The sequence below is a fragment of the Pelobates fuscus genome, chromosome 6, assembly GCF_036172605.1.
Source record: "Pelobates fuscus isolate aPelFus1 chromosome 6, aPelFus1.pri, whole genome shotgun sequence".
Lineage (NCBI taxonomy): Eukaryota > Metazoa > Chordata > Amphibia > Anura > Pelobatidae > Pelobates > Pelobates fuscus.
The window spans coordinates 293,902,240-293,923,077 of NC_086322.1; the positions used below are offsets into that span (position 1 = coordinate 293,902,240).

Consider the following 20,838-nt stretch of genomic DNA (forward strand, 5'->3'; position numbering starts at 1 on the left):
CAGTATACTAAAATGCCCACTCACCCTCAAAATATAAATAAAAACTCAAGCCTTCATCTGTTCCAATACTGTACAAAAATTACCTGCACTACTCACTAAATTACCCACCTGTATCTATAAACTACATGATACAAGATCTGCATCCTTTAACAGCCCAGTCCAATATAGTGGATCCGCCAAACCAGTTTGGCACTAAAACCACCTGCATTAGCACATATAAACCCCACATACACCCCCTGTTTCAATATACTACAAAATATAAATGGAAAATAATATATATTATATACATAATTCCCCTGTTTTTTTTTTTAATTTTATTTATTTATTTTTGAAAATTATTTTATTTCAACAGATAATGAACATATGACAAGCAGAAGTCACCATGTTCAGAGAAGTAATATTTATAAAATGGTCATGAGTCCTAGGCATGGGTAGAGAAGGATGAAACATGTAGACTATTCATACCTATATTAGCTCATCTCAACCTTTCAACCACCATTCTAATTTTTATAATTAGAATGCACACATTAAAAAGTGAGACGTGGTCATGGAGATGACCTCATGACGCCAGTGATGATATTATAGGGGAGCATGTCTGACCAACATAAGAGTCTTTAGAAATTCTGCATTCACCGGAACCCCTACCCCTCATACTAAATTGTTACGTATGGTATTGCTGCTCCTCATCCGACACCTGGGAATTGTTGTTGTGGGTGCTGGGCATGAGCTTTTAAAAAAAAAAAAAAAAAAAATAGCCCTGCTGCGGGTAAAGCCACTGGGATTCCCAGCATGCACTCTGACTCGCTAAGTTCCGAACTGCGACGTAGTGATTTGTGAAGTGTGCACCCACCGGAGGCCGACATTTCACCCAACCAACATAGTACCCACACACTTATTACACCTAGCCACCACACACACACTATGGGGGAGGACAAATGGCTAGACACTAAACTAAATGCTTTTGCAATTTAAATCCGAATGGCGAATATAGTCTATAGTCTAGTCGAATTGGTGAATCTTCCAAAACCGCTACTTTTGCTTCAGTTTTTTCATTTGAATTTAATTTGGGGAAATTCAGACTTTAGTGAGTAACTCAAGTCGAAGTAGGTCCCGAAAGTTTCTAATTTGAAATGATTTAGTTTTTTTTTTTTTTTAAGGGCGAGTAGATTAAATGTTTGAGAAGATAAATCTCGACAGGAAGGAAACTATAAATCTGCCGTGGCTTTTAACCCCAGCTTTCATTCAGAGTACCACTGAAACCAGGGCTCACAATGTAATGTCCTTTATGTACCGACTCAAAGCTTTTTTTAGAGATATTTGTTGTTATTTTTTTATGCACTTGCCTAGGGCACTGTGACTCCCTACTTTTACTGGGCTGTGGTCCAACAACCTTAGCATCTCTTTGTCAGACAAGGAATGGGAAACTGGGGTAAGATGTTTACTGTCATGTATTCTTCTTCTTCAATAGTTTACCCTAATTAGTCAATTTTAAGCTTTAATCTGAGTATATGGAACCTACCCCACCCCTAAATTTTGCACCACATTTCTTTTTCTGTACTCGGGATGTGCTGGAGGTTGAAAACGTCCCATCTAATTGATCGTATCATTGGTACAGCGGTTCCTCACACCCTGGATTCTTTTCTATTTCATTGTACCATAATTCCCCTGAAATGTTATAGACGCTCACTAGTTCCTCAATTACTCAATGCAGTGAATGCTTCCCTTACAGAGTGAATTGATAAAGTTGAGGCAATTGTGATGGAGTGATGGAGAAAAGCCTAAATTGAGCTACCGCGTCTCCACCATTTGCACGCACCTACACCCTTGATTCCATTATCTTTCAATATTTGCATATTTGAACCCTGGGATATTCTATTAATCTGGTGTGGTACTTCCAGATACCTTTGGAGTAAACCCCTTACCCCCTTACCTAAGATGATAGCTTGGGCTACTATACTGTGATATAATATGGTTTGCTTTGCTTTGAATCACCTAGTTCTTTTAATATCTAGATCAGGGTTAAGGAACCTACGGAACGTGTGCCATGCACGGCACTCGAGGCTCTGGCCTATCCGGAGTCCCAGGTAAACTTCAGATATCTGCTAATTCAAAAAGGTGGTGAAGGGAAATCCTCAATTTATACATTGCAGCACATAGAGGAAGTGATCTCAGATCACTTCATTCCAGCACTTTTGAATGGAAATCCACACTAGAGTTGAGCAGCCCGCAACTGCTGTTGCAGCTTCTGTCCTTGACATGTACCTGGCCAGCCTGGTCCCCACTGGAACCCACCCACAGTGCTAGATCTACACAGAGATGCAGAATAACCCTCAACTCATACAAATAATACGAACAGCCCACAAACAAACAACACACAATCCCCACAAAAATAACACCACTGACAATCCACATACATGTGTCCTCTCCACATGCAGCCTCTCACATGCAATACCCCCAAACAGCCCCACAATACCACAAATTACTCATGAACATATACAAAATAATAGGTCATATACGCACAAATACAATGATACAAAGCAACTACAGTATAAGTAACACAAGTAGAATACGGCAACATACACACCTCAATAAAAAAAAAAAAAAAAAAGGACATCACAATCCTATTTCGGCACAATGCTGCTAAAAGGTTGCCTACCCCTGATGTAGATGCTGGCCTAGTCTGTCTTATTCCCATGGCCTAACCAAACAGGATTCTAGTGTTCTCCTAAAGTACTTACAAATTGACTAAAAATGTATAAAAAACAAACAAACTGATTACGTCCTGCATTGACTAGAAAGGTGTAAAAGGTACTTCCCACCGCAAGCTTGGTGGATCTATGGCACACCAGTGTTGAATTTCTGCTCACCAATGACTAGTGGGCAAGTGAAAATGTTGAGCCCTGATGAAAACAAAATAAGAAAAAACATAGATGAACTCCATCTTACAAATTCAATTCTGATTTCAATTGAACTTTGTATTCTAGGTGTTTGTTAGGCTATCTTTTTCACAAATTACTGTCTAGCAGGAAATTATAAGTAAAAAGGCGTTAAATTAGGGGGCCCAAAAGGTTGATCCCCAGACGTTGAAGAACAACTCCCATGATGCTTTGCATGCATTTAGAATGTCAAAGCATCACGGGAGTTGTAGTTTTAAAATATCTAAGGATCTATCTTCTGGGCACCCCTGCATTATATCAAGGGTCGAGGGACACTTACTAAAGTGTGTATTGTCTAGAATTCAAAGTGAATTTCAGATTATGTGTTACTATAACTGAACCAAAAACATTTTGTCCAATTCAGCTACTTTGCCTTAAAATTAGAAATTCACTTTGATGTAATTTTGAATTCCGGGCAATTCCCAGTTTACTGAATAGAAAATAAAATGCCACTGCTTTATTCATTTTTTATTTTCAACACAGTAAAGAAGTTTAAGCATGTATGGGATAGGCATAAGGCTATCCTAACTATAAGATAAGGCCAGGGACTAATGAAAGTATTTAGAAAATTGGGCAGACTAGATGGGCCGAATGGTTCTTAGCTGCCGCCACATTCTATGTTTCTATGTTTAAAATGCAGACCATGGCATGTTTTCATGGTAAAGAATATCTCTGCTTCACAACTCTCGTTGTTGTTTGTGGCCGTGTTGCATAGTTTGTCTAAGGCGGAGTGTCCAATGACTCCATGGGCATCCTGTCTGGGCCACAGGGATTCACAATGTGTAGGCTCCAGACTGAAATCCTGGATCTTGGCTTGTAGCTATTGCAACAGGGCTAGCAATCTTTGGTCCTGAAGCCACATCTCGGAATAAGAGTATAAAAGGTACGGTCAGTGTCTGCCCCTCTAGATTACATAAGACCATGCAAACAGAATGATAGTTCTTATAAAACATATAGAGACCTGGATAAGGAATCTCTCTCAGACAGCGTATAAATAAACTGAACTTATCTCAAAAAGAGATGCAGAAAAAAAATATCAGTCATGGCCGGTCAGTTCTGATAATGATATTGAGCAAATGAGAGTTCTTCATAATTATGTTTCCTGTCACTATTTAAATGGTGTATTGCCTTGCCTGTTTATTATTTAAGAGCCGGGGAGGTGGGTATCTGCATTTCATAGTAAATAAAAAATATCCACAATCACCTAGTAACAGAAAAAATCAATAGTTTGCTTGCTTTGTGCTTTAACCTCTCACTGCCTGCATGCTCCCCAGGGCAGCCACATGTTGGTAGTGGGGATTCACCTATGACCTGCATGTGCTATTAATACACAAATCAATGCTATTACCAGCTCCTTCCTTGCCAAGGACAAGGCTGGGGCAAGTTTTTTGAGACTGTCCCTGGAGTGGGGCAACCTGTGCTTGGCTTCAGGGAAGCAGTACCCAGTGTGGGACGCAAGAGGGCGCTGCAGACCCAGTCTCCTCCTCCATGGTCCACGATGGAGCCGGAATCCTGTCTCCTGGGTCATCCTGTAGCTTGCAGCAGCTGTCTCTTTGTGTGATACACACAGGGCAGTCTCATTCTGTGCTGCTACGGCTGTCACACACTGCACAGGTTTCCTTCTTGTCCTGGCTGTCACGTTGCACACACATTGCTGTCTCTTTGCACAAACAGAGCTGTCTCTTGTTGTCCCAGGTGCTGTCTGTCTGCTGCTGTCAGGATGCAGGAGGGGTCCAAGGCCCTGGCAGGTTAGTGTCACACCCAGTGTCTATTAACTCTGTCTAATATGGGGTGAACTAGGACAGGACACTCTAAAATGGGGTGGTCTAGGACAGGACACTCTAATATGGGGTGATCTAGGACAGGGCAGTCTAATATGTGGTGATCTAGGACAGGATACTCTAATATGGGGTGATCTAGGACAGGGCAGTCTATTATGGTTTCTTATAGGACAAGGCAGTCTAATATGGGGTGGTCTCAGACAGGGCAGTCTAATATTGGTGTCTACTGGGGGTCTGTGTATATGAAGGGGGATGCTCTGTGTGTGAGCTGTGCACTGATTGTGTTGTGTACTCTGTGTATTGTGTTGTGTTGTGTTGTGTAGTATAACACAGGTTAGTGAAGGCTGCAGAGCAGTTTAACACATTTGGTGTTTTGTGTAGGGACATTGTGCAGGTTGGATTGTAAGTGCTAGTGTGTGTGCAGCAGAGGTGATCACTGAACATTGTGTGTACCCTGTACATTGTGTTGTCATTGTTGTGTGCAGTATGACCCAGGTTACTGAAGGCTGCAGAGCAGTTTCACACAGGTGGTGTTTTGTGTAGGGACATTGTGCAGGTTGGATTGTAAGTGCTATTGTGTGTGCAGCAGAGCTGATCATTGTACATTGTGTGTTCCCTGTACATTGTGTTGTCATTGTTGTGTGTAGTATGACACAGGCTGGTGAAGGCTGCAGAGCAGTTTAACACATGTTCTGTTTTGTGTAGGGACATTGTGCAGGTTGGATTGTAAGTGCTAGTGTGTGTGCAGCAGAGGTGATCACTGTACATTGTGTTGTCATTGTTGTGTGCAGTATGACACAGGTTACTGAAGGCTGCAGAGCAGTTTAACACAGGTGGTGTTTTGTGTAGGGACATTGTGCAGGTTGGATTGTAAGTGCTATTGTGTGTGCAGCAGATCTGATCATTGTACATTGTGTGTACCCTGTACATTGTGTTGTCATTGTTGTGTATAGTATGACACAGGCTGGTGAAGGCTGCAGAGCAGTTTAACACATGTTCTGTTTTGTGTAGGGACATTGTGCAGGTGGGATTGTAAGTGCTATTGTGTGTGCAGCAGAGCTGATCACTGTACATTGTGTTTACCCTGTACATTGTGTCAGTGCAGTATAACACAGGTCAGTAAAGGCTACAGAGCAGTTTATTGCTAGGGACAATAGCTGGATTACATGTGCTATTGTTTATATAGCAGAGCTGAGATGTGCATTGTGGGGGTTTGGGATGCATTTTGTACTGTGTGCATGCTTATTGTGTGTTGTTATGGTTCTATTATTGTGCATTAGAGATCATAAAGAAAAACCCTCGATCAGCTGGGGGTCTGTCTCCATATGGTGCTGAATGGACAGCTCCCCAGTGTTAGTGAATGGGGGCAGAGTGTTGTGTACAGTGTGTGTTACCATAAACAGATAAATACACAACTATAAACCTACACATCTGTAATCACACACACAGGGCTCAAGAACAAATAAAAAATAAAGTCAATGGGGGTATATTTCAACCTCATTTAAAGTGCTCCGTTAGGAGATGGTGTACTTTTGAAGAATGTTTACAGGAAAGATAACACAGGATATCCAAAGGGAAAATGTATACAGTAAATAAAGGGCCGGGATATAGCTTATTACATAGAAACAAGCATAGGCCACAATCATAGCTAGATTTACAGGGATGGGTCATAGAATACACTGATGATTTCTGTGAAGCTAAAACTCCCCAAAGAACCTCCTTCTACCACTGCCATTACATTACACAGAGGGCCTACTGCTCCCATGTGTACGGCAGATTTATATGATCATATTACTTTTAGGGCCCAAGAGCTCAAACTGCTACTGTATTAACACGTTAGAGCAACAATATGTGATGAATTGAAACATTCTCAAATTCAGCTATTTTACCAAATTATGAATGGTATTCATGAAACAATGAATTGTAGTGAATCGAGAACCAAATTGTAAAATGTAGATTAAAACAGCCGAGCTGAGAGTACAGGTCGGACCAGTTCCACTCATCCTAAATGATAAAATTCAGGATTCTTTTAAATTGCAAAATTTAGCCCAAAACACCTGAGTTGCGAAAATTTTCTAGCTCAGATATTGTCACACTTGGCTATTTTTTGCCTACATTTTACACTTCAATTTTCAGTCCATCACAAGGTATCAGTTTTTGGGAATATAACATTTTGGACAGTATAGTTGAACAGAATACAGTTGACTTGGAGAATTTGTCTAATTCGCCTTTTTTGATCTACAAACAATTCTCACTTTTGTGAATAACTAAAATGTGTCATTTTGTACTCACGTCTTAAGTATTTGGAAAACGTTAATTGAGGTGTCAGTCGGTTATAGTTGTTTATACAAAATATCCGTGCTTTATAAAGCAGAAAATACTGTTTCTGAATATATTATTTACTGTATCACTTATATAGTGCGTTAAAACACATTTTAAATAAAATATAGTATATAAAGATAAAGAACGACCAACTTGGAGGTCCACACATTCTGAGATCCTTATTGGTCATCTTTATATTATCAACGTACTGGATCCTATTCCCAGTTTGTGAGTTAAATGGGTCCCTTATTGTAGTATCTTGCATTGTTGTCCAGGCTTAGAGAGTTTTAGGTTTCTTTAGAAATATTCAGAAGGTAGGTGGCCTTAATTTAGCACAACTGTTTATGAAATGTGTAAAAGACTTGGGGACTGAAATACTGAAAAAAAAAAAGCCCACAGGAAGTGGTCAGATAATTTTCTAACTCAGAATAGTATTTGTATACCAAGGCAGTGCTCCGGTTACTATGATGGTGGGAATTAGTCATATATATATATATATATATATATATATATGTAATACAAAGGGTATCTTATTTACACTTGAGAATTGTACACATCTGATCCTCCCAATCAATGGGTAACTTGCACTGTTTCTCTGTCTCAGTCAATACCACTTACTCTTGTTTTTCTCTCCCACGTCCTTTGTGTTGCAGTCTAATGCCCTCTACTGAGCCCAGAATGAACAGCAAGGCACTTCCTCAATGGCTTCTTCACACCCCTTGGAACTGAGGGATCTCAGGAGAGGGTGTGATGAACAAAGGCAAGCTGGGTTCTCAAGCACCATACGAGGATTCGAAAACCCTTCCTATGAAGAGATTGAGGAGACCCTTTTTGGACAGGACTCAGAGGACATACAGGAGTCCGGCCCAGGGCCCCAGTTGAGAGGGCAGGCAGTAAAAGATGACGAATCTCCACGTTCTCAGGACAGTCGAGAACCTGAGGCAGCAACGCATTCTGTGGATTATGGTTTTATCTGCTCCCTTATTCTTTTGGTCAGTGGGATAGTGCTTGTGGCAGTGGCTTACACAGTCCCCAGAGAGGTGAGAGTGAGCCCGGACTCTGTGAGTGCACGAGAAATGGAAAGGTTGGAGCTGTACTACGCACGTCTTGGGTCACACCTAGACAAGTGTATTATTGCTGGGTTGGGACTGCTAACACTTGGTGGTACACTCCTTTCCATGCTACTCATGGTTTCAATATGTAACGGGGAGCTATACCGCAGAAGGAAATTCACCTCAGCCAGAGGACCTAGGACAAAATATGGCTCTCTCAACCTGCGAATGAGACAATTGACTACAGACGGGGGTCAGGTTCTGGTGGAATCAGAGATCCTGGAGATGACAGTGGATGTCACTCAAAATCAACTTGAGCCTTAAAATACAATGTGCAAAGTAGATGGTGGGAACCGCACTTAATCCTAACGGCCAAGGTTGCTCCGGATCAGGACCAGCAATCCCAAAATTAAACACGAAAGAAGAAAGGAACACAGGCACTCCAAATTGAAACCGTATGCGGATTTATTAGGAAAAAATGCAACGCCAAGCAACGTTTCGACCAACAAAGGTCTTGAAAAAGACCTTTGTTGGTCGAAACGTTGCTTGGCGTTGCATTTTTTCCTAATAAATCTGCATACGGTTTCAATTTGGAGTGCCTGTGGTCCTTTCTTCTTTCGTTAAAATACAATGTGAACATTTCTCAAACGCTAGGAACACAGCGGGTTCTTACTTCTGATCAGTATAATATGATCTAACCACACGGACGATCAATGAAGACTGTTTATTCTGGCCATGACAGCTGGTTCAGATTCAGGCTAAGTAATACCCAGCAGTTAGGATCAAATATACATTGAAAGATAATGATATACAGTAATGAAATACCACTGTCAAATGTCGTAACTTCACGTCTATAAATAGGAAAAGTCATCTTAGAATTATTCCACAAATATATTTAGAGACAGGGATTTTATAAACCTACCAATCGAAAGGTTCCCTATGTATACACAGAATGGTAGCCACGAGTTCTCTTAAAAAGCACAAATAGGCTATAATAAACATGAAACGAATGTGCACTAGTAGAGGGAGGATATCATGGCCATTTCATTACTATGTGAAAGGACAGTGTGACAATGTGTCTAGTCCTTGTGTTGTCTTATGGAGCTGGCTCTGCAACTTGGCTCATTACTTATACGGTAACTTCCCAGACATTGTATCAATAGCATTAGGATTACAATTCAATTTTCTCATTGGATTTAGCAGAGGACGAACGGGCTCTTTGTGGCCACAAAGAGTTAACCAAAACTGCAAACCAGCTTTAACAGCTACTGCCATTACCAGCTTCATTTATTTCACTGAGGGTCCACTAGTCCCAGGATACAAGCAATAAACACTAGGCTATACTGTGAATTACATCAGACTGACTGCAATGTCAACCTGATCCACTTGGAGTCTGGTGAATAAACAGCAAGTTATGAGTTAACAAATCATATAATGAGTTAACAAATCATATTGCTGGTGGGGGGGGGGGGGGAGATGATTGTTTTTGTACGCAACCTGAGTTGTCAGACACAGTCAGTTCTTTAATAAAAATAAATAAAATACAACTACTGTAGACAGACGTGGAATGACCTCAAGAGGGTGTTATTTGATACTACAACTGCAGTAAATTGAAAACAGAATTGCGTGAATTAGAAGAGAAATAGCCAATTTCTCCAGCTTAGCTATAGCCACAACTTTTTTTTCCCCTTCAAATCACTGCAATTTAGTTTGTCGTGACTTAACTCCTGCGTTGAGCCGTTATAAATAGGCGACTGAAAAAGTAGGCACCAAAATAAGCACAACAAAAATGTAATAAAAATCTACGAGTAATAAAACAGAGCCTAATTATTAGCTTATCTGTACATTGGGTATAAATGTGGCTATTTCCACCACTGGTAGGATGTATTTTACACGTTCCTCTTCTGTATCTGTGAGCTCAGTTGCTAAATCCCCAGTTACTGCATGATCGCAGATTTGTCATAGACGCGATATGGGCGTAGCTCCAAACACCTGGTGTAGGACAAAGGTTGTCTATGAATATATGTAGCGTTTTAGTCTTAGTAGGGTAGTACCAGTGTGTGACCGCAGACATCAGTGAATGGCAAAGTCATCCAGTAATAATCTTGTACACTTGCAGGCATTTCAACTATGGTATGGTTACATTGGCAAGTTGAGAGATTAGTAGGTGGCAAATCAGCTACCTTAGGTAGAACTTTTTTTTTTTTTTTAATCAAATAAAATGTATTAATGAAAAATGTCATTTTTTTTGAAGTTTTTTTTTTTTTATGTAGACGCACTTGTTTGCACCCAGAGCATCATGGGATTTGTAGTTCTGCAACACATTGGGCTTTGCCTGTTATTTACCCCTGCTGTACATGTGAATAAAGGTTTGGGAACAAAGTCCGTTTGGCACCACACAAATCTACTCACACATTGGTTACCCTGGCATAGTGGCAGTGCCATCCATGATATAATGCGTGTGAGGAAGCAGATTACATGTCCCTGTAATCCTCGAGGCCTTCCGTACAGTAAAATTACAACTAAACAGGATTTTTAACGCAAAACAAATTCTTTATTTGCTCATGGTAAAAATTAACAAAAACCCAGAAACCAGTAAAGAAAAAAAAAGAAAAAAAAACAGCCACTGCCAAGTACTTGGCCTTGCTCAGTATGGACAACAGTGCATGTTTACACCGGTAAATCATTAGCTAAAATTGATTGTTATTGGTACTTCGCACTGGTTCAATCACAAAGACAAGCAGAGCTATTGCCTAAATTGGGAGATTTCCAATCATAGGGTGACCTGGGAAATTCTCACACTCTGCTACCATTTCTAGCAGATCTTCTACACCTAAAACTTGCATTCCCTTTTCCATAGTTCCCGGTTTAGTGAAAAAACAAAAACACAAACGTGGGATGTTTGTCTTTGGCAGGTCCTTGGAGAAAGATGAAGAGGCAGAATGATTAACAGTCCAACATCTTTAATATACAGTTTAATGTCAGCCATGGATTATATAAAGACTTCATACTGTTGCTCACGTACTCACTCGGGAACCCGAAGCAGATAGGCGGTTACACAGCTCTCGAAAGAAGCACCTGCGAGAGGTAAAAAACCAACACAAACCTAAACTCACTTTACAACCCAGTGCTATTAGTGCAAAAGAAAAACAGGAGAGGGATTAATCCTGTGTAGCAGATATAAGCTCAGGGCATCTAATCAGTGTGCCTTTGTATCTGCGACTTCTCACATGAACATGTCATCATATCCTGGAGGAGGGAGGTGATCAGGATCCGGCCTGGAGAGGGACAAGAGAAACAAGAGTTAAAAAATAAATACATTTAAAAAAAAAAAAAAAAAAAACACGAATAGATTTTTTTTTCCCAGTAAAGTAACAACATTTTATTCAAAAAGTGCACCCCTAATATTATGGTATAAAGGTGTGTTTTTTTTAAGCATAGAAGGGAATTTATTTTAGGGAACCACTCAAAGGCATTTGATGTATTCAAGATGGCAGGAAGGTGGGGTAACATGCATAGGTTCATTACAGGACACTCCTAACCACTATAACTTCAGTTCAGACAAGGTGCAGTCTTACCGGTTTGCAATGGTTTAACCCCAAAGCAGGTCCTACAAAGCTTGACGCTCTCTTATCACAATTTGCCTAGTAAACCTTGCTCATACTGCGGAGACAGAGAGAAGGAAGACGGGGCAGTTGCGTTGGGTTTTGATGTCCAAGTTTAGGGTTAAAACACTGCAAAACAGTTTAACCTCTGAATGTAAGAAGGTAACTGGACACTCCTAACCCCATTACAATATAAAGGAGCTGTTGCTGTTTCGGCAGTGGAAGTGTTCCTTTTAGCATCTTACAGGTATTTGTGTGGTTACTGACCTAAGGCAAAAGCTGAACATATAAAGATAAAGGAAGGGAATCACCTACAGAGAAAAAAACTTGAAATTATCTAAGATATGAACAAAGGAGTATTAGGAGCAGATAGATGGGTTATAAACAATAGAACCAGGTTATAGGAAACAATAATATAGCTGCAGTTTTATTATTCAATAAAATAAAAAAATACATCAAGGATAGTACTGTAGCATTGACAATAAGTGTGGAAGGCTTACAGTGATCATTTCAAATATAAAGAGTAGGATCCCACTCCGACCCCCTGGTAGAATATGAGTATAACTTGGTAACTAGGTTTCTCTATCTAGGTGTAATCCATCGGACCTGGAGACTTTGCATCATTTTAAGTATCGACACTGTATCCAAATTTTAGGTTTCCACACAGTTGAGAAATGCACGGAAAAAACCCCACAGGTATACAGAAATCATACCCTGGACGTCCTGATCCTAGCGGACCAAAAGGATCAAACCGAGCACCGGGTGGCACAGCTCCAGGAGGAAGGCCAATGGGTGGGCCTGGCCTGGGTCGTGTGCGTCCTGCGTGGAAAGGGTCCATGATCATGCCTCCAGAATGGCGCCTGTAGGGTGAAGACAAGACTCACAATATAAACATAGTCGATCCGTATGATCTCTAATAACCGGATTACTGAATAACGAGGGCAGTAACAGTAGAGATTTAAACTCACCCCAAGGGATCCAGGTCGGCAGCACCATATGGGTAATGTCCTAAAGGGTCAGTGCTGTGAGGAGACATAAATAAAAGTTTAGAGAAGGTAGAATATATGAAAGGGGAAGTGAAAGGGTCCCTAGGAAACTTACCCCACGGAGGACTGCGATGATGGATGCCTGGGGGGGATCCTCAAAGGATCATATTCTGGTGGTCTTTCTTGTGGTTGTTGTGTTGGTGCTTTCTTCTCCTCTCTGCGGCCTGACATGGGGCGGATGAGCTCAGAATTAAGAAGACGTTTCAGATCAGTGAGATTTTTATACACCCTGTATATGGAGAGTGGAAGGATGGAAAGAATGTGAAAAAAGCAGCAAGATGCAAAGCCAAGAAAGGAGGTTTCATTAAACAGCAAATGGTGGTGATCTGAATTTGCTAATTTTATGCTAACATAACCAAACAGGAACAATAGCCGAGTTAGCTTTTTTTTTGGCCAAAATTAACTATTTTTAAATTTATCACCATTTGCCGTTCAGTAAATAAACCCAGTAGTCTCATAAGCCCGAACCTGTCATGTTGCTGCAGATGAGCACGGTCAATATTGGCATCGATATCCAGGGTCACATCAAACACTTGCTCAGTGTGGAGATCCTATAAAGGTGAGAATGATCGTTTAGAAAGTGCCAGATTCATCACCCAGGGCTTCTGACGACTCTCCATGTGGCAAAGAAAGCTGGGTGAACAAGATTGAATGTATCTGAGTTGGAGTTAATTTATTTACATACAATGACCACAAGTAAAGAGAGAGTTAGAGAGCCGGAATGTTGAGTGAAGTGAATGAGTATAAGGTACATAGGTATTCCATACAAATGTGGTATCAAGAGGAACACTGCAGGGAGAGATCACGGGGAACGGGTGGGTGGTGCAGAAATGGGACCAAGGTCACCAGATTTGAAGGTGCATAAACAATAGAAAACCAGTTGTATTATTCATGTATTTGGGTTGATAAATACTAGAGCCAAAGCTTATACCCAAGACTAATGGGAGTTTGAGTGCAGGCTAATTACTGTGTTTTTAAATTTTTGAATTTAGCTGAATTCAGGTGATATATGCGAATAGGGGAGGGTAAAAGGGAACTTGTAGGAGCAGTACACTTAGTGTAAACATGAGATCAATGTAAATAGGGGGAATTTGCAGGGGGGCCATGACACTCATTAGCCTGTGCAGGGAAGGAGTAGGTTCAAAAGGAAACAATGAATGTGGGAGAAGACTGCAGGGAGGGCGATTGGTAAAGGAAAATCCAGGATCATATAGGCCGAGTTGGGTGATCCTTGGAATAATTTTTCTCTTACCATAACATTGACAATCAAGGTGCCATCTACAACCAGTGCTTTGAGGAGGATTTCCGAAGTCTTTTTCCCATAACGCAGCGTGTAAAGCTCTTTATTGTCACTCCACCCAACTGGCATCTGTTCAGAGTCTCTCTCTGGGCCATTACCCTAAAAGTAAGAAAATGTCAGTGGATTTGTACATTCAATGTGAAGTGGTCCTAATCTCACTTTGTGAACAGTGTGTGTAAATTAAGAAAGGGTACACATTTATTATACCTTCACTCTATTCAATAAAACAAGGTAGTTTAATGTGTTCCAATCTTAAATAATAATATTATGGATGGGGAAGGTATATTTTGCGATGTTGTAGTAATGTTGGGTGAGGTTTGTGTATTTGTTTATGTTCTGGTAAGGGTCTGAAGGTGGTGAGTCGGTTAAAGAGACACTACAGTCACCAGAACAACTACAGCTTATTGTATTTGTTCTGGTGAGTAGAATCATTCCCTTCAGGCTTTTTGCTGTAAACACACTGTCTTTTCAGAGAAAATGCAGTGTTTACATTACAGCCTAGGGACACCTCCACTGGCTACTCCTCAGATGTGCTTCCTGGGGCAGTGCTGTACACTGTGACTGTCATTCAGCGTCTCCACCCTCTGCATGCAGACACTGAACTTTCCTCATAGAGATGCATTGATTCAATAAATCTCTATGAGGAGATGCTGATTGGCCAGGGCTGTGTTTGGCTTGTACTGCCTCTGCCCCTGATCTGCCTCCTTGACAGTCTCAGCTAATCCAATGGGAATGCATTGTGATTGGCTCAGAGAATCACTTCTGATGATATCAGCCAAGAAGGCAGATCTGGGGCAGAGCCAGCAGCTGCAGACTTGCATACAAGTAAGGTTTTACTATATTTAGGGAGGCATGGGTGGGTAGATGGTGGTTTTAACACGATAGGGTCAGGAATACACGTTTGTGTTCCTGACCCTATAGTGTTCCTTTAATATATTGTCCAACAGATAAGGTAGACTATGTCAATATCAATATGTCTACTTACAAAGGTTTTGTTATTTTAAATATATTCTAAGCACTAACAGTGAGTGCATGTATTTTATTGCCCCAGTACACCACAAATTTAAGGGACTGCTATACAATACAAGATATTGGATCTAATGCAAACCGGGGTCTCAATTCTGATGGGGCTTAAAGACACCAACTCCACTCCTTATGAAAACTATTCCAAATTCTTCTGCTTAACTCCCGCTTTACAAAATCATAACTGAATGTACTTTTTAATCAAAACAGCAGAGTGACTGGATTCTACCCTGGTTTGCCCATACCTCAGTTGACTGAGACATTTCACAAACTTTACTATATCAAACCATCAGTAGATTCATCCCTTACTAAATACTAACATTTTCAGCTGCCTCAACCACTAGATTTAACCATGTGTTTCCAGAAACATCACTCCAGCCACTTGCTACGTCAGTTCTTAAAACTTTTTTAGGGGGGCGGAGCCTGACCTCGAAGCAGAAAGGACACAAATCATAGCAGCTCCTGCTAAATACAGCGAATTTTAAGGGCCAACACTGCTAATAAACGAGACAGAAAGGCTACCCAGAGTGCGGGGACATCGGGGTGAACAGGTAGACACCAAACAAGCGACGAACAAAACCCCATACACCCAGCACAATGGTGAGGCCTACAAGCACGGCGGGCGCAGGAGGGACGGACGCTTTCCTGCAGCCACGACCGGCCAAGAATCAGGCCTTGGGCCCTCGTTCCCCCCCCCTCTGGACCGGCGGGGGTTATCCTGGTCTACCCCCACATGATACCCCTACAAAGCGGTGGACAAACAACCACGATACAGAGACCCGCACCTACCATCACAAAGGCCCCCAAAATGGCGGATGCCGTCCATACAGCCTACCTACAAGATGCGTGGCTCACAACAGAGCTCCGGCTAAACCTCATCTTTTCCTCCTTCTGGAAGCAATTGAAGGCTCGCATGCGGACTCCGAAACACAAGCCACTGACGGCATGCACTGCACCACGAGGCACCCAACGGAGTGAAGCAGAAGCTCCCCCTAACCCAGTACCCGCAACAATTCATCTCCGGCAAGGGACCACCTCGGGACCACACCTGAGCACCAGGGTGGGCAGCAAAAAAACAGGGCCTGGAGCCCTGGGGATACCCGAGAGAGGACCCCCACGGCACCCTCATCGAAGACCTGCACTGAGACTCAAGCCTCAACGGGGCAAGACCGGCCGACACAGCGACTGAAATGGAGGGGCACAACACTCAGAGAGGAGAATGCGCTGAGAACGCACACAGGGAGCTGTCACAGCCCAAGACAGGTGAACCCAGCCCAGCACACAGATTGGAAGGCACTATACTCACTAGCCAACACACCCCCACATGGCTCAGGGGCTCTAAGCTGCCTCGCACCGGGAGGACTGCACCAGCTGCAACTATCAACACTGGGGGCATGCATCCAGCCCCGACTAGGCATCGGCTGACCCCAACGGGACTTGGACTCCAAGTCAGGCAAAATGCCCATTGTCACTCAGTTTCCTATGCCCCAACTGAAGTTCCCCGTATGTCGGCTGGCATCTCTATTTTATGTATGACTGTTTTTTGGACTGCTCGCACGGGGGATCACAGGGGGGTATTATCCATAGTCCATCGATTAAACGCTAAGTATACCTATGCTTAGACTAGCCCATGTTCAAGCGAGTATTATACTCTTATGTTATATATATATATATATATATATATATATATATATATATATATATATATATATTTTTTTTTTTTTTTTTTAGTGCAATCTTATCAATATGCTGTTTAGCAGTTAGGTTTCCAGTGTTATGTTTAATCTTTTCCCCACAAGCACTGCTAGAGCACTATTACAGTCTTGATCATAGAATGATTGCATTTGTCATGTTTCACCACTGTCACTCCTCTGAATAATCTTCTCTAACATGACCATATGTTTTACCAGCATGAATACTCTAATGTTAAATGCAAATCTTTAAACAAAAAGAAAAAAGTGCTGTGAAGCGGACATATTATGTACGCTATTAGATAATCTTTCGTGATGCCCAGCGCAATGTCTCTGTTAATGTGTATATCCTGCAAAGCACTACAAAAATAAAGAATAAAAAACAAACAAAAAAAAAAAAACAACCTTTTTTCATTTTATTTAACTGGGGACAAAATAATATATTGCCATTGAAATATTATTAAAATATATATATTGCATATCAGATACATGTTTTATTTTGAAAAAATAAAATAAAAACAATATATATATATACTGTATATATATTGACAAAACAAATTAGTAAGAGTCTTCTCGCTGTCAGAGGGGGTCTCTCGCTCCATTACCCAGCCATGTACCCAGCCCTCTCTCCATTACCCAGCCCTCTCTCCATTACCCAGCCCTCTCTCCATTACCCAGCCATGTACCCAGGTCTCCCTCCATTACCCAGCCATGTACTCAGCCCTCTCTCCATTACCCAGCCATATACCCAGCCCTCTCTCCATTACCCAGCCATGTACCCAGCTCTCTCTCCATTACCCAGCCCTCTCTCCATTACCCAGCTCTCTCTCCATTACCTAGCCATGTACCCAGCCCTCTCTCCATTACCCAGCCATGTACCCAGCTCTCTCTCCATTACCCAGCCATGTACCCAGCCCTCTCTCCATTACCCAGCCATGTACCCAGCCCTCTCTCCATTACCCAGCCATGTACCCAGCCATCTCTCCATTACCCAGCCATGTACCCAGCCCTCTCTCCATTACCCAGCCCTCTCTCCATTACCCAGCCATGTACCCAGCCCTCTCTCCATTACCCAGCCATGTACCCAGCTCTCTCTCCATTACCCAACCATGTACCCAGCCATCTCTCCATTACCCAGCCATGTACACAGCCCTCTCTCCATTACCCAGTTCTCCCTCCATTACCCAGCCATGTATCCAGCCCTCCCTCCATCACCCAGCCATGTACCCAGCTCTCTCCATTACCCACCCATGTACCCAGCTCTCTCCATTACCCACCCATGTACCCAGCTCTCTCCATTACCCACCCATGTACCCAGCTCTCTCCCCATTATCCAGCCATGTACCCAGCTCTCTCCCCATTATCCAGCCATGTACCCAGCTCTCTCCCCATTATCCAGCCATGTACCCAGCCCTCTCTCCATGTACCCAGCCATATACCCAGCTCTCTTTCCATTACCCAGCCATGTAGCCAGCCCTCTCCCCATGTAGCCAGCCCTCTCCCCATGTAGCCAGCCCTCTCCCCATGTACCCAGCTCTCTCCCCATTACCCAGCCATGTACCCAGCTCTCTCTCCCCGTGTACCCAGCTCTCTCTCTCCGTGTACCCAGCTCTCTCTCTCCGTGTACCCAGCTCTCTCTCTCCGTGTACCCAGCTCTCTCTCTCCGTGTACCCAGCTCTCTCTCTCCGTGTACCCAGCTCTCTCTCTCTCTCTCCATGTACCCATCTCTCTCTCTCTCTCTCTCTCTCTCTCTCTCCATGTACCCAGCTCTCTCTCTCTCTCCATGTACCCAGCTCTCTCTCTCTCTCCATGTACCCAGCTCTCTCTCTCTCTCCATGTACCCAGCTCTCTCTCTCTCTCCATGTACCCAGCTCTCTCTCTCTCCATGTACCCAGCTCTCTCTCTCTCTCTCTCCATGTACCCAGCTCTCTCTCTCTCTCTCTCTCTCCATGTACCCAGCTCTCTCTCTCTCTCTCTCCATGTACCCAGCTCTCTCTCTCTCCATGTACCCAGCTCTCTCTCTCTCCATGTACCCAGCTCTCTCTCTCTCTCCATGTACCCAGCTCTCTCTCTCTCTCTCCATGTACCCAGCTCTCTCTCTCTCTCTCTCTCTCTCTCTCTCTCTCCATGTACCCATCTCTCTCTCTCTCTCCATGTACCCAGCTCTCTCTCTCTCTCCATGTACCCAGCTCTCTCTCTCTCTCCATGTACCCAGCTCTCTCTCTCTCCATGTACCCAGCTCTCTCTCTCTCTCCATGTACCCAGCTCTCTCTCTCTCTCCATGTACCCAGCTCTCTCTCTCCATGTACCCAGCTCTCTCTCTCCATGTACCCAGCTCTCTCTCTCTCTCTCCATGTACCCAGCTCTCTCTCTCTCCATGTACCCAGCTCTCTCTCTCTCCATGAACCCAGCTCTCTCTCCCCATGTACCCAGCTCTCTCTCCCCATGTACCCAGCTCTCTCTCTCTCCATGTACCCAGCTCTCTCTCTCTCCATGTACCCAGCTCTCTCTCTCTCCCCATGTACCCAGCTCTCTCTCCCCATGTACCCAGCTCTCTCTCCCCATGTACCCAGCTCTCTCTCTCTCCCCATGTACCCAGCTCTCTCTCCCCATGTACCCAGCTCTCTCTCCCCATGTACCCAGCTCTCTCTCCTGGTCTCACCTTCTCCCCTTTGCCCAAACACCTCCAGCCATGGCTGACCAGCTCCCAGTGTATGAAGCAGAGCAAGGCATCCTGTGGCTGGGAGATTCTGGGAGATTCCAAGGTGAACAGTAACTCCAGACCGGGAGAACCCATCTCTGAGGTTCTGGTTCCGCGTACTTCCCTGAGGTCCGGTCCCCGGGTAGAAACAGAGCTCGGAATTAAGGTTCCGGGAACCTACCACTCACAGCCACTAGATGGCGCTAAGGCATTCTCTGCTACAGAAAGCCAGGAATAGTAACTGCAAATTATACACTGCACATAATAATACACTGCATGGATTGTATCGGGGGTTCACACTGCATGGATAATATCGGGGGTCACACTGCACATAATAATAAGGGGGGTCACACTGCATATAATAATGGGAGGGGGGTCGCACTGCATATAATAATAAGGGGGGGTCACACTGCATATAATAATAAGGGGGTCACACTGCATATAATAATAAGGGGGGTCACACTGCATATAATAATAAGGGGGGGTCACACTGCATATAATAATAAGGGGGTCACACTGCATATAATAATAAGGGGGGTCACACTGCATATAATAATAAGGGGGGGTCACACTGCATATAATAAGGGGGGTCACACTGCATATAATAAGGGGGGTCACACTGCATATAATAATAAGGGGGGTCACACTGCACATAATAATAAGGGGGTCACACTGCATATAATAATAAGGGGGGTCACACTGCATGGATTATATCAGGGGGGTCACACTGCATGGATTATATTAGGGGGTCACACTGCATGGATAATTTAATTGGGGTCAAACTGCATGGATTATATCAGGGGGGTCACACTGCATGGATTATATCAGGGGGGTCACACTGCATGGATTATATTAGGGGGTCACACTGCATGGATTATATCAGGGGGGTCACACTGCATGGATTATATTAGGGGGGGTCACACTGCATGGATTATATCAGGGTGGCCACACTGCATGGATTATATCAGGGGGGTCACACTGCATGGATTATATCGGGGGTCACACTGCATGGATTATATCAGGGGGGTCACACTGCATGGATTATATCAGGGGGGTCACACTGCATGGATTATATCAGGGGGGTCACACTGCATGGATTATATCAGGGTGGTCACACTGCATGGATTATACCAGGGGGTCACACTGCATGGATTATACCAGGGGGTCACACTGCATGGATTATATCGGGGGGGGGGGAGGGGGGCGGGGGTCACACTGCATGGATTATACCAGGGTGTCACACTGCATGGATTATATCAAGGGGAGGGGGGGTGTCACACTGCATGGATTATATCAGGGTGGTCACACTGCATGGATTATATCAGGGGGGTCACACTGCATGGATTATATCGGGGGGGGGTCACACTGCATGGATTATATC

General features: G+C 43.2%; 2 protein-coding genes across 2 annotated transcripts; one reads left to right on the top strand and one right to left on the bottom strand.

Moving 5' to 3' along the window:
- The first annotated feature begins 4,446 nt into the window (after positions 1 to 4,446).
- Positions 4,447 to 8,459, top strand: TMEM74B (transmembrane protein 74B). The gene is made up of 2 exons (XM_063425623.1): positions 4,447 to 4,684; positions 7,693 to 8,459. Exon 2 carries the CDS (start codon positions 7,741 to 7,743, stop codon positions 8,413 to 8,415), a length of 675 nt encoding a protein of 224 aa, XP_063281693.1. The 5' UTR covers positions 4,447 to 4,684; positions 7,693 to 7,740; the 3' UTR covers positions 8,416 to 8,459.
- Positions 8,460 to 11,037: 2,578 nt separating this feature from the next.
- Positions 11,038 to 19,611, bottom strand: PSMF1 (proteasome inhibitor subunit 1). The gene is made up of 7 exons (XM_063459503.1): positions 19,419 to 19,611; positions 13,995 to 14,141; positions 13,211 to 13,293; positions 12,798 to 12,971; positions 12,665 to 12,718; positions 12,410 to 12,556; positions 11,038 to 11,369 (listed from the first exon to the last, which is right to left on the bottom strand). Exons 1-7 carry the CDS (start codon positions 19,551 to 19,553, stop codon positions 11,318 to 11,320), a joined length of 792 nt encoding a protein of 263 aa, XP_063315573.1. The 5' UTR covers positions 19,554 to 19,611; the 3' UTR covers positions 11,038 to 11,317.
- Positions 19,612 to 20,838: the final 1,227 nt, after the last annotated feature.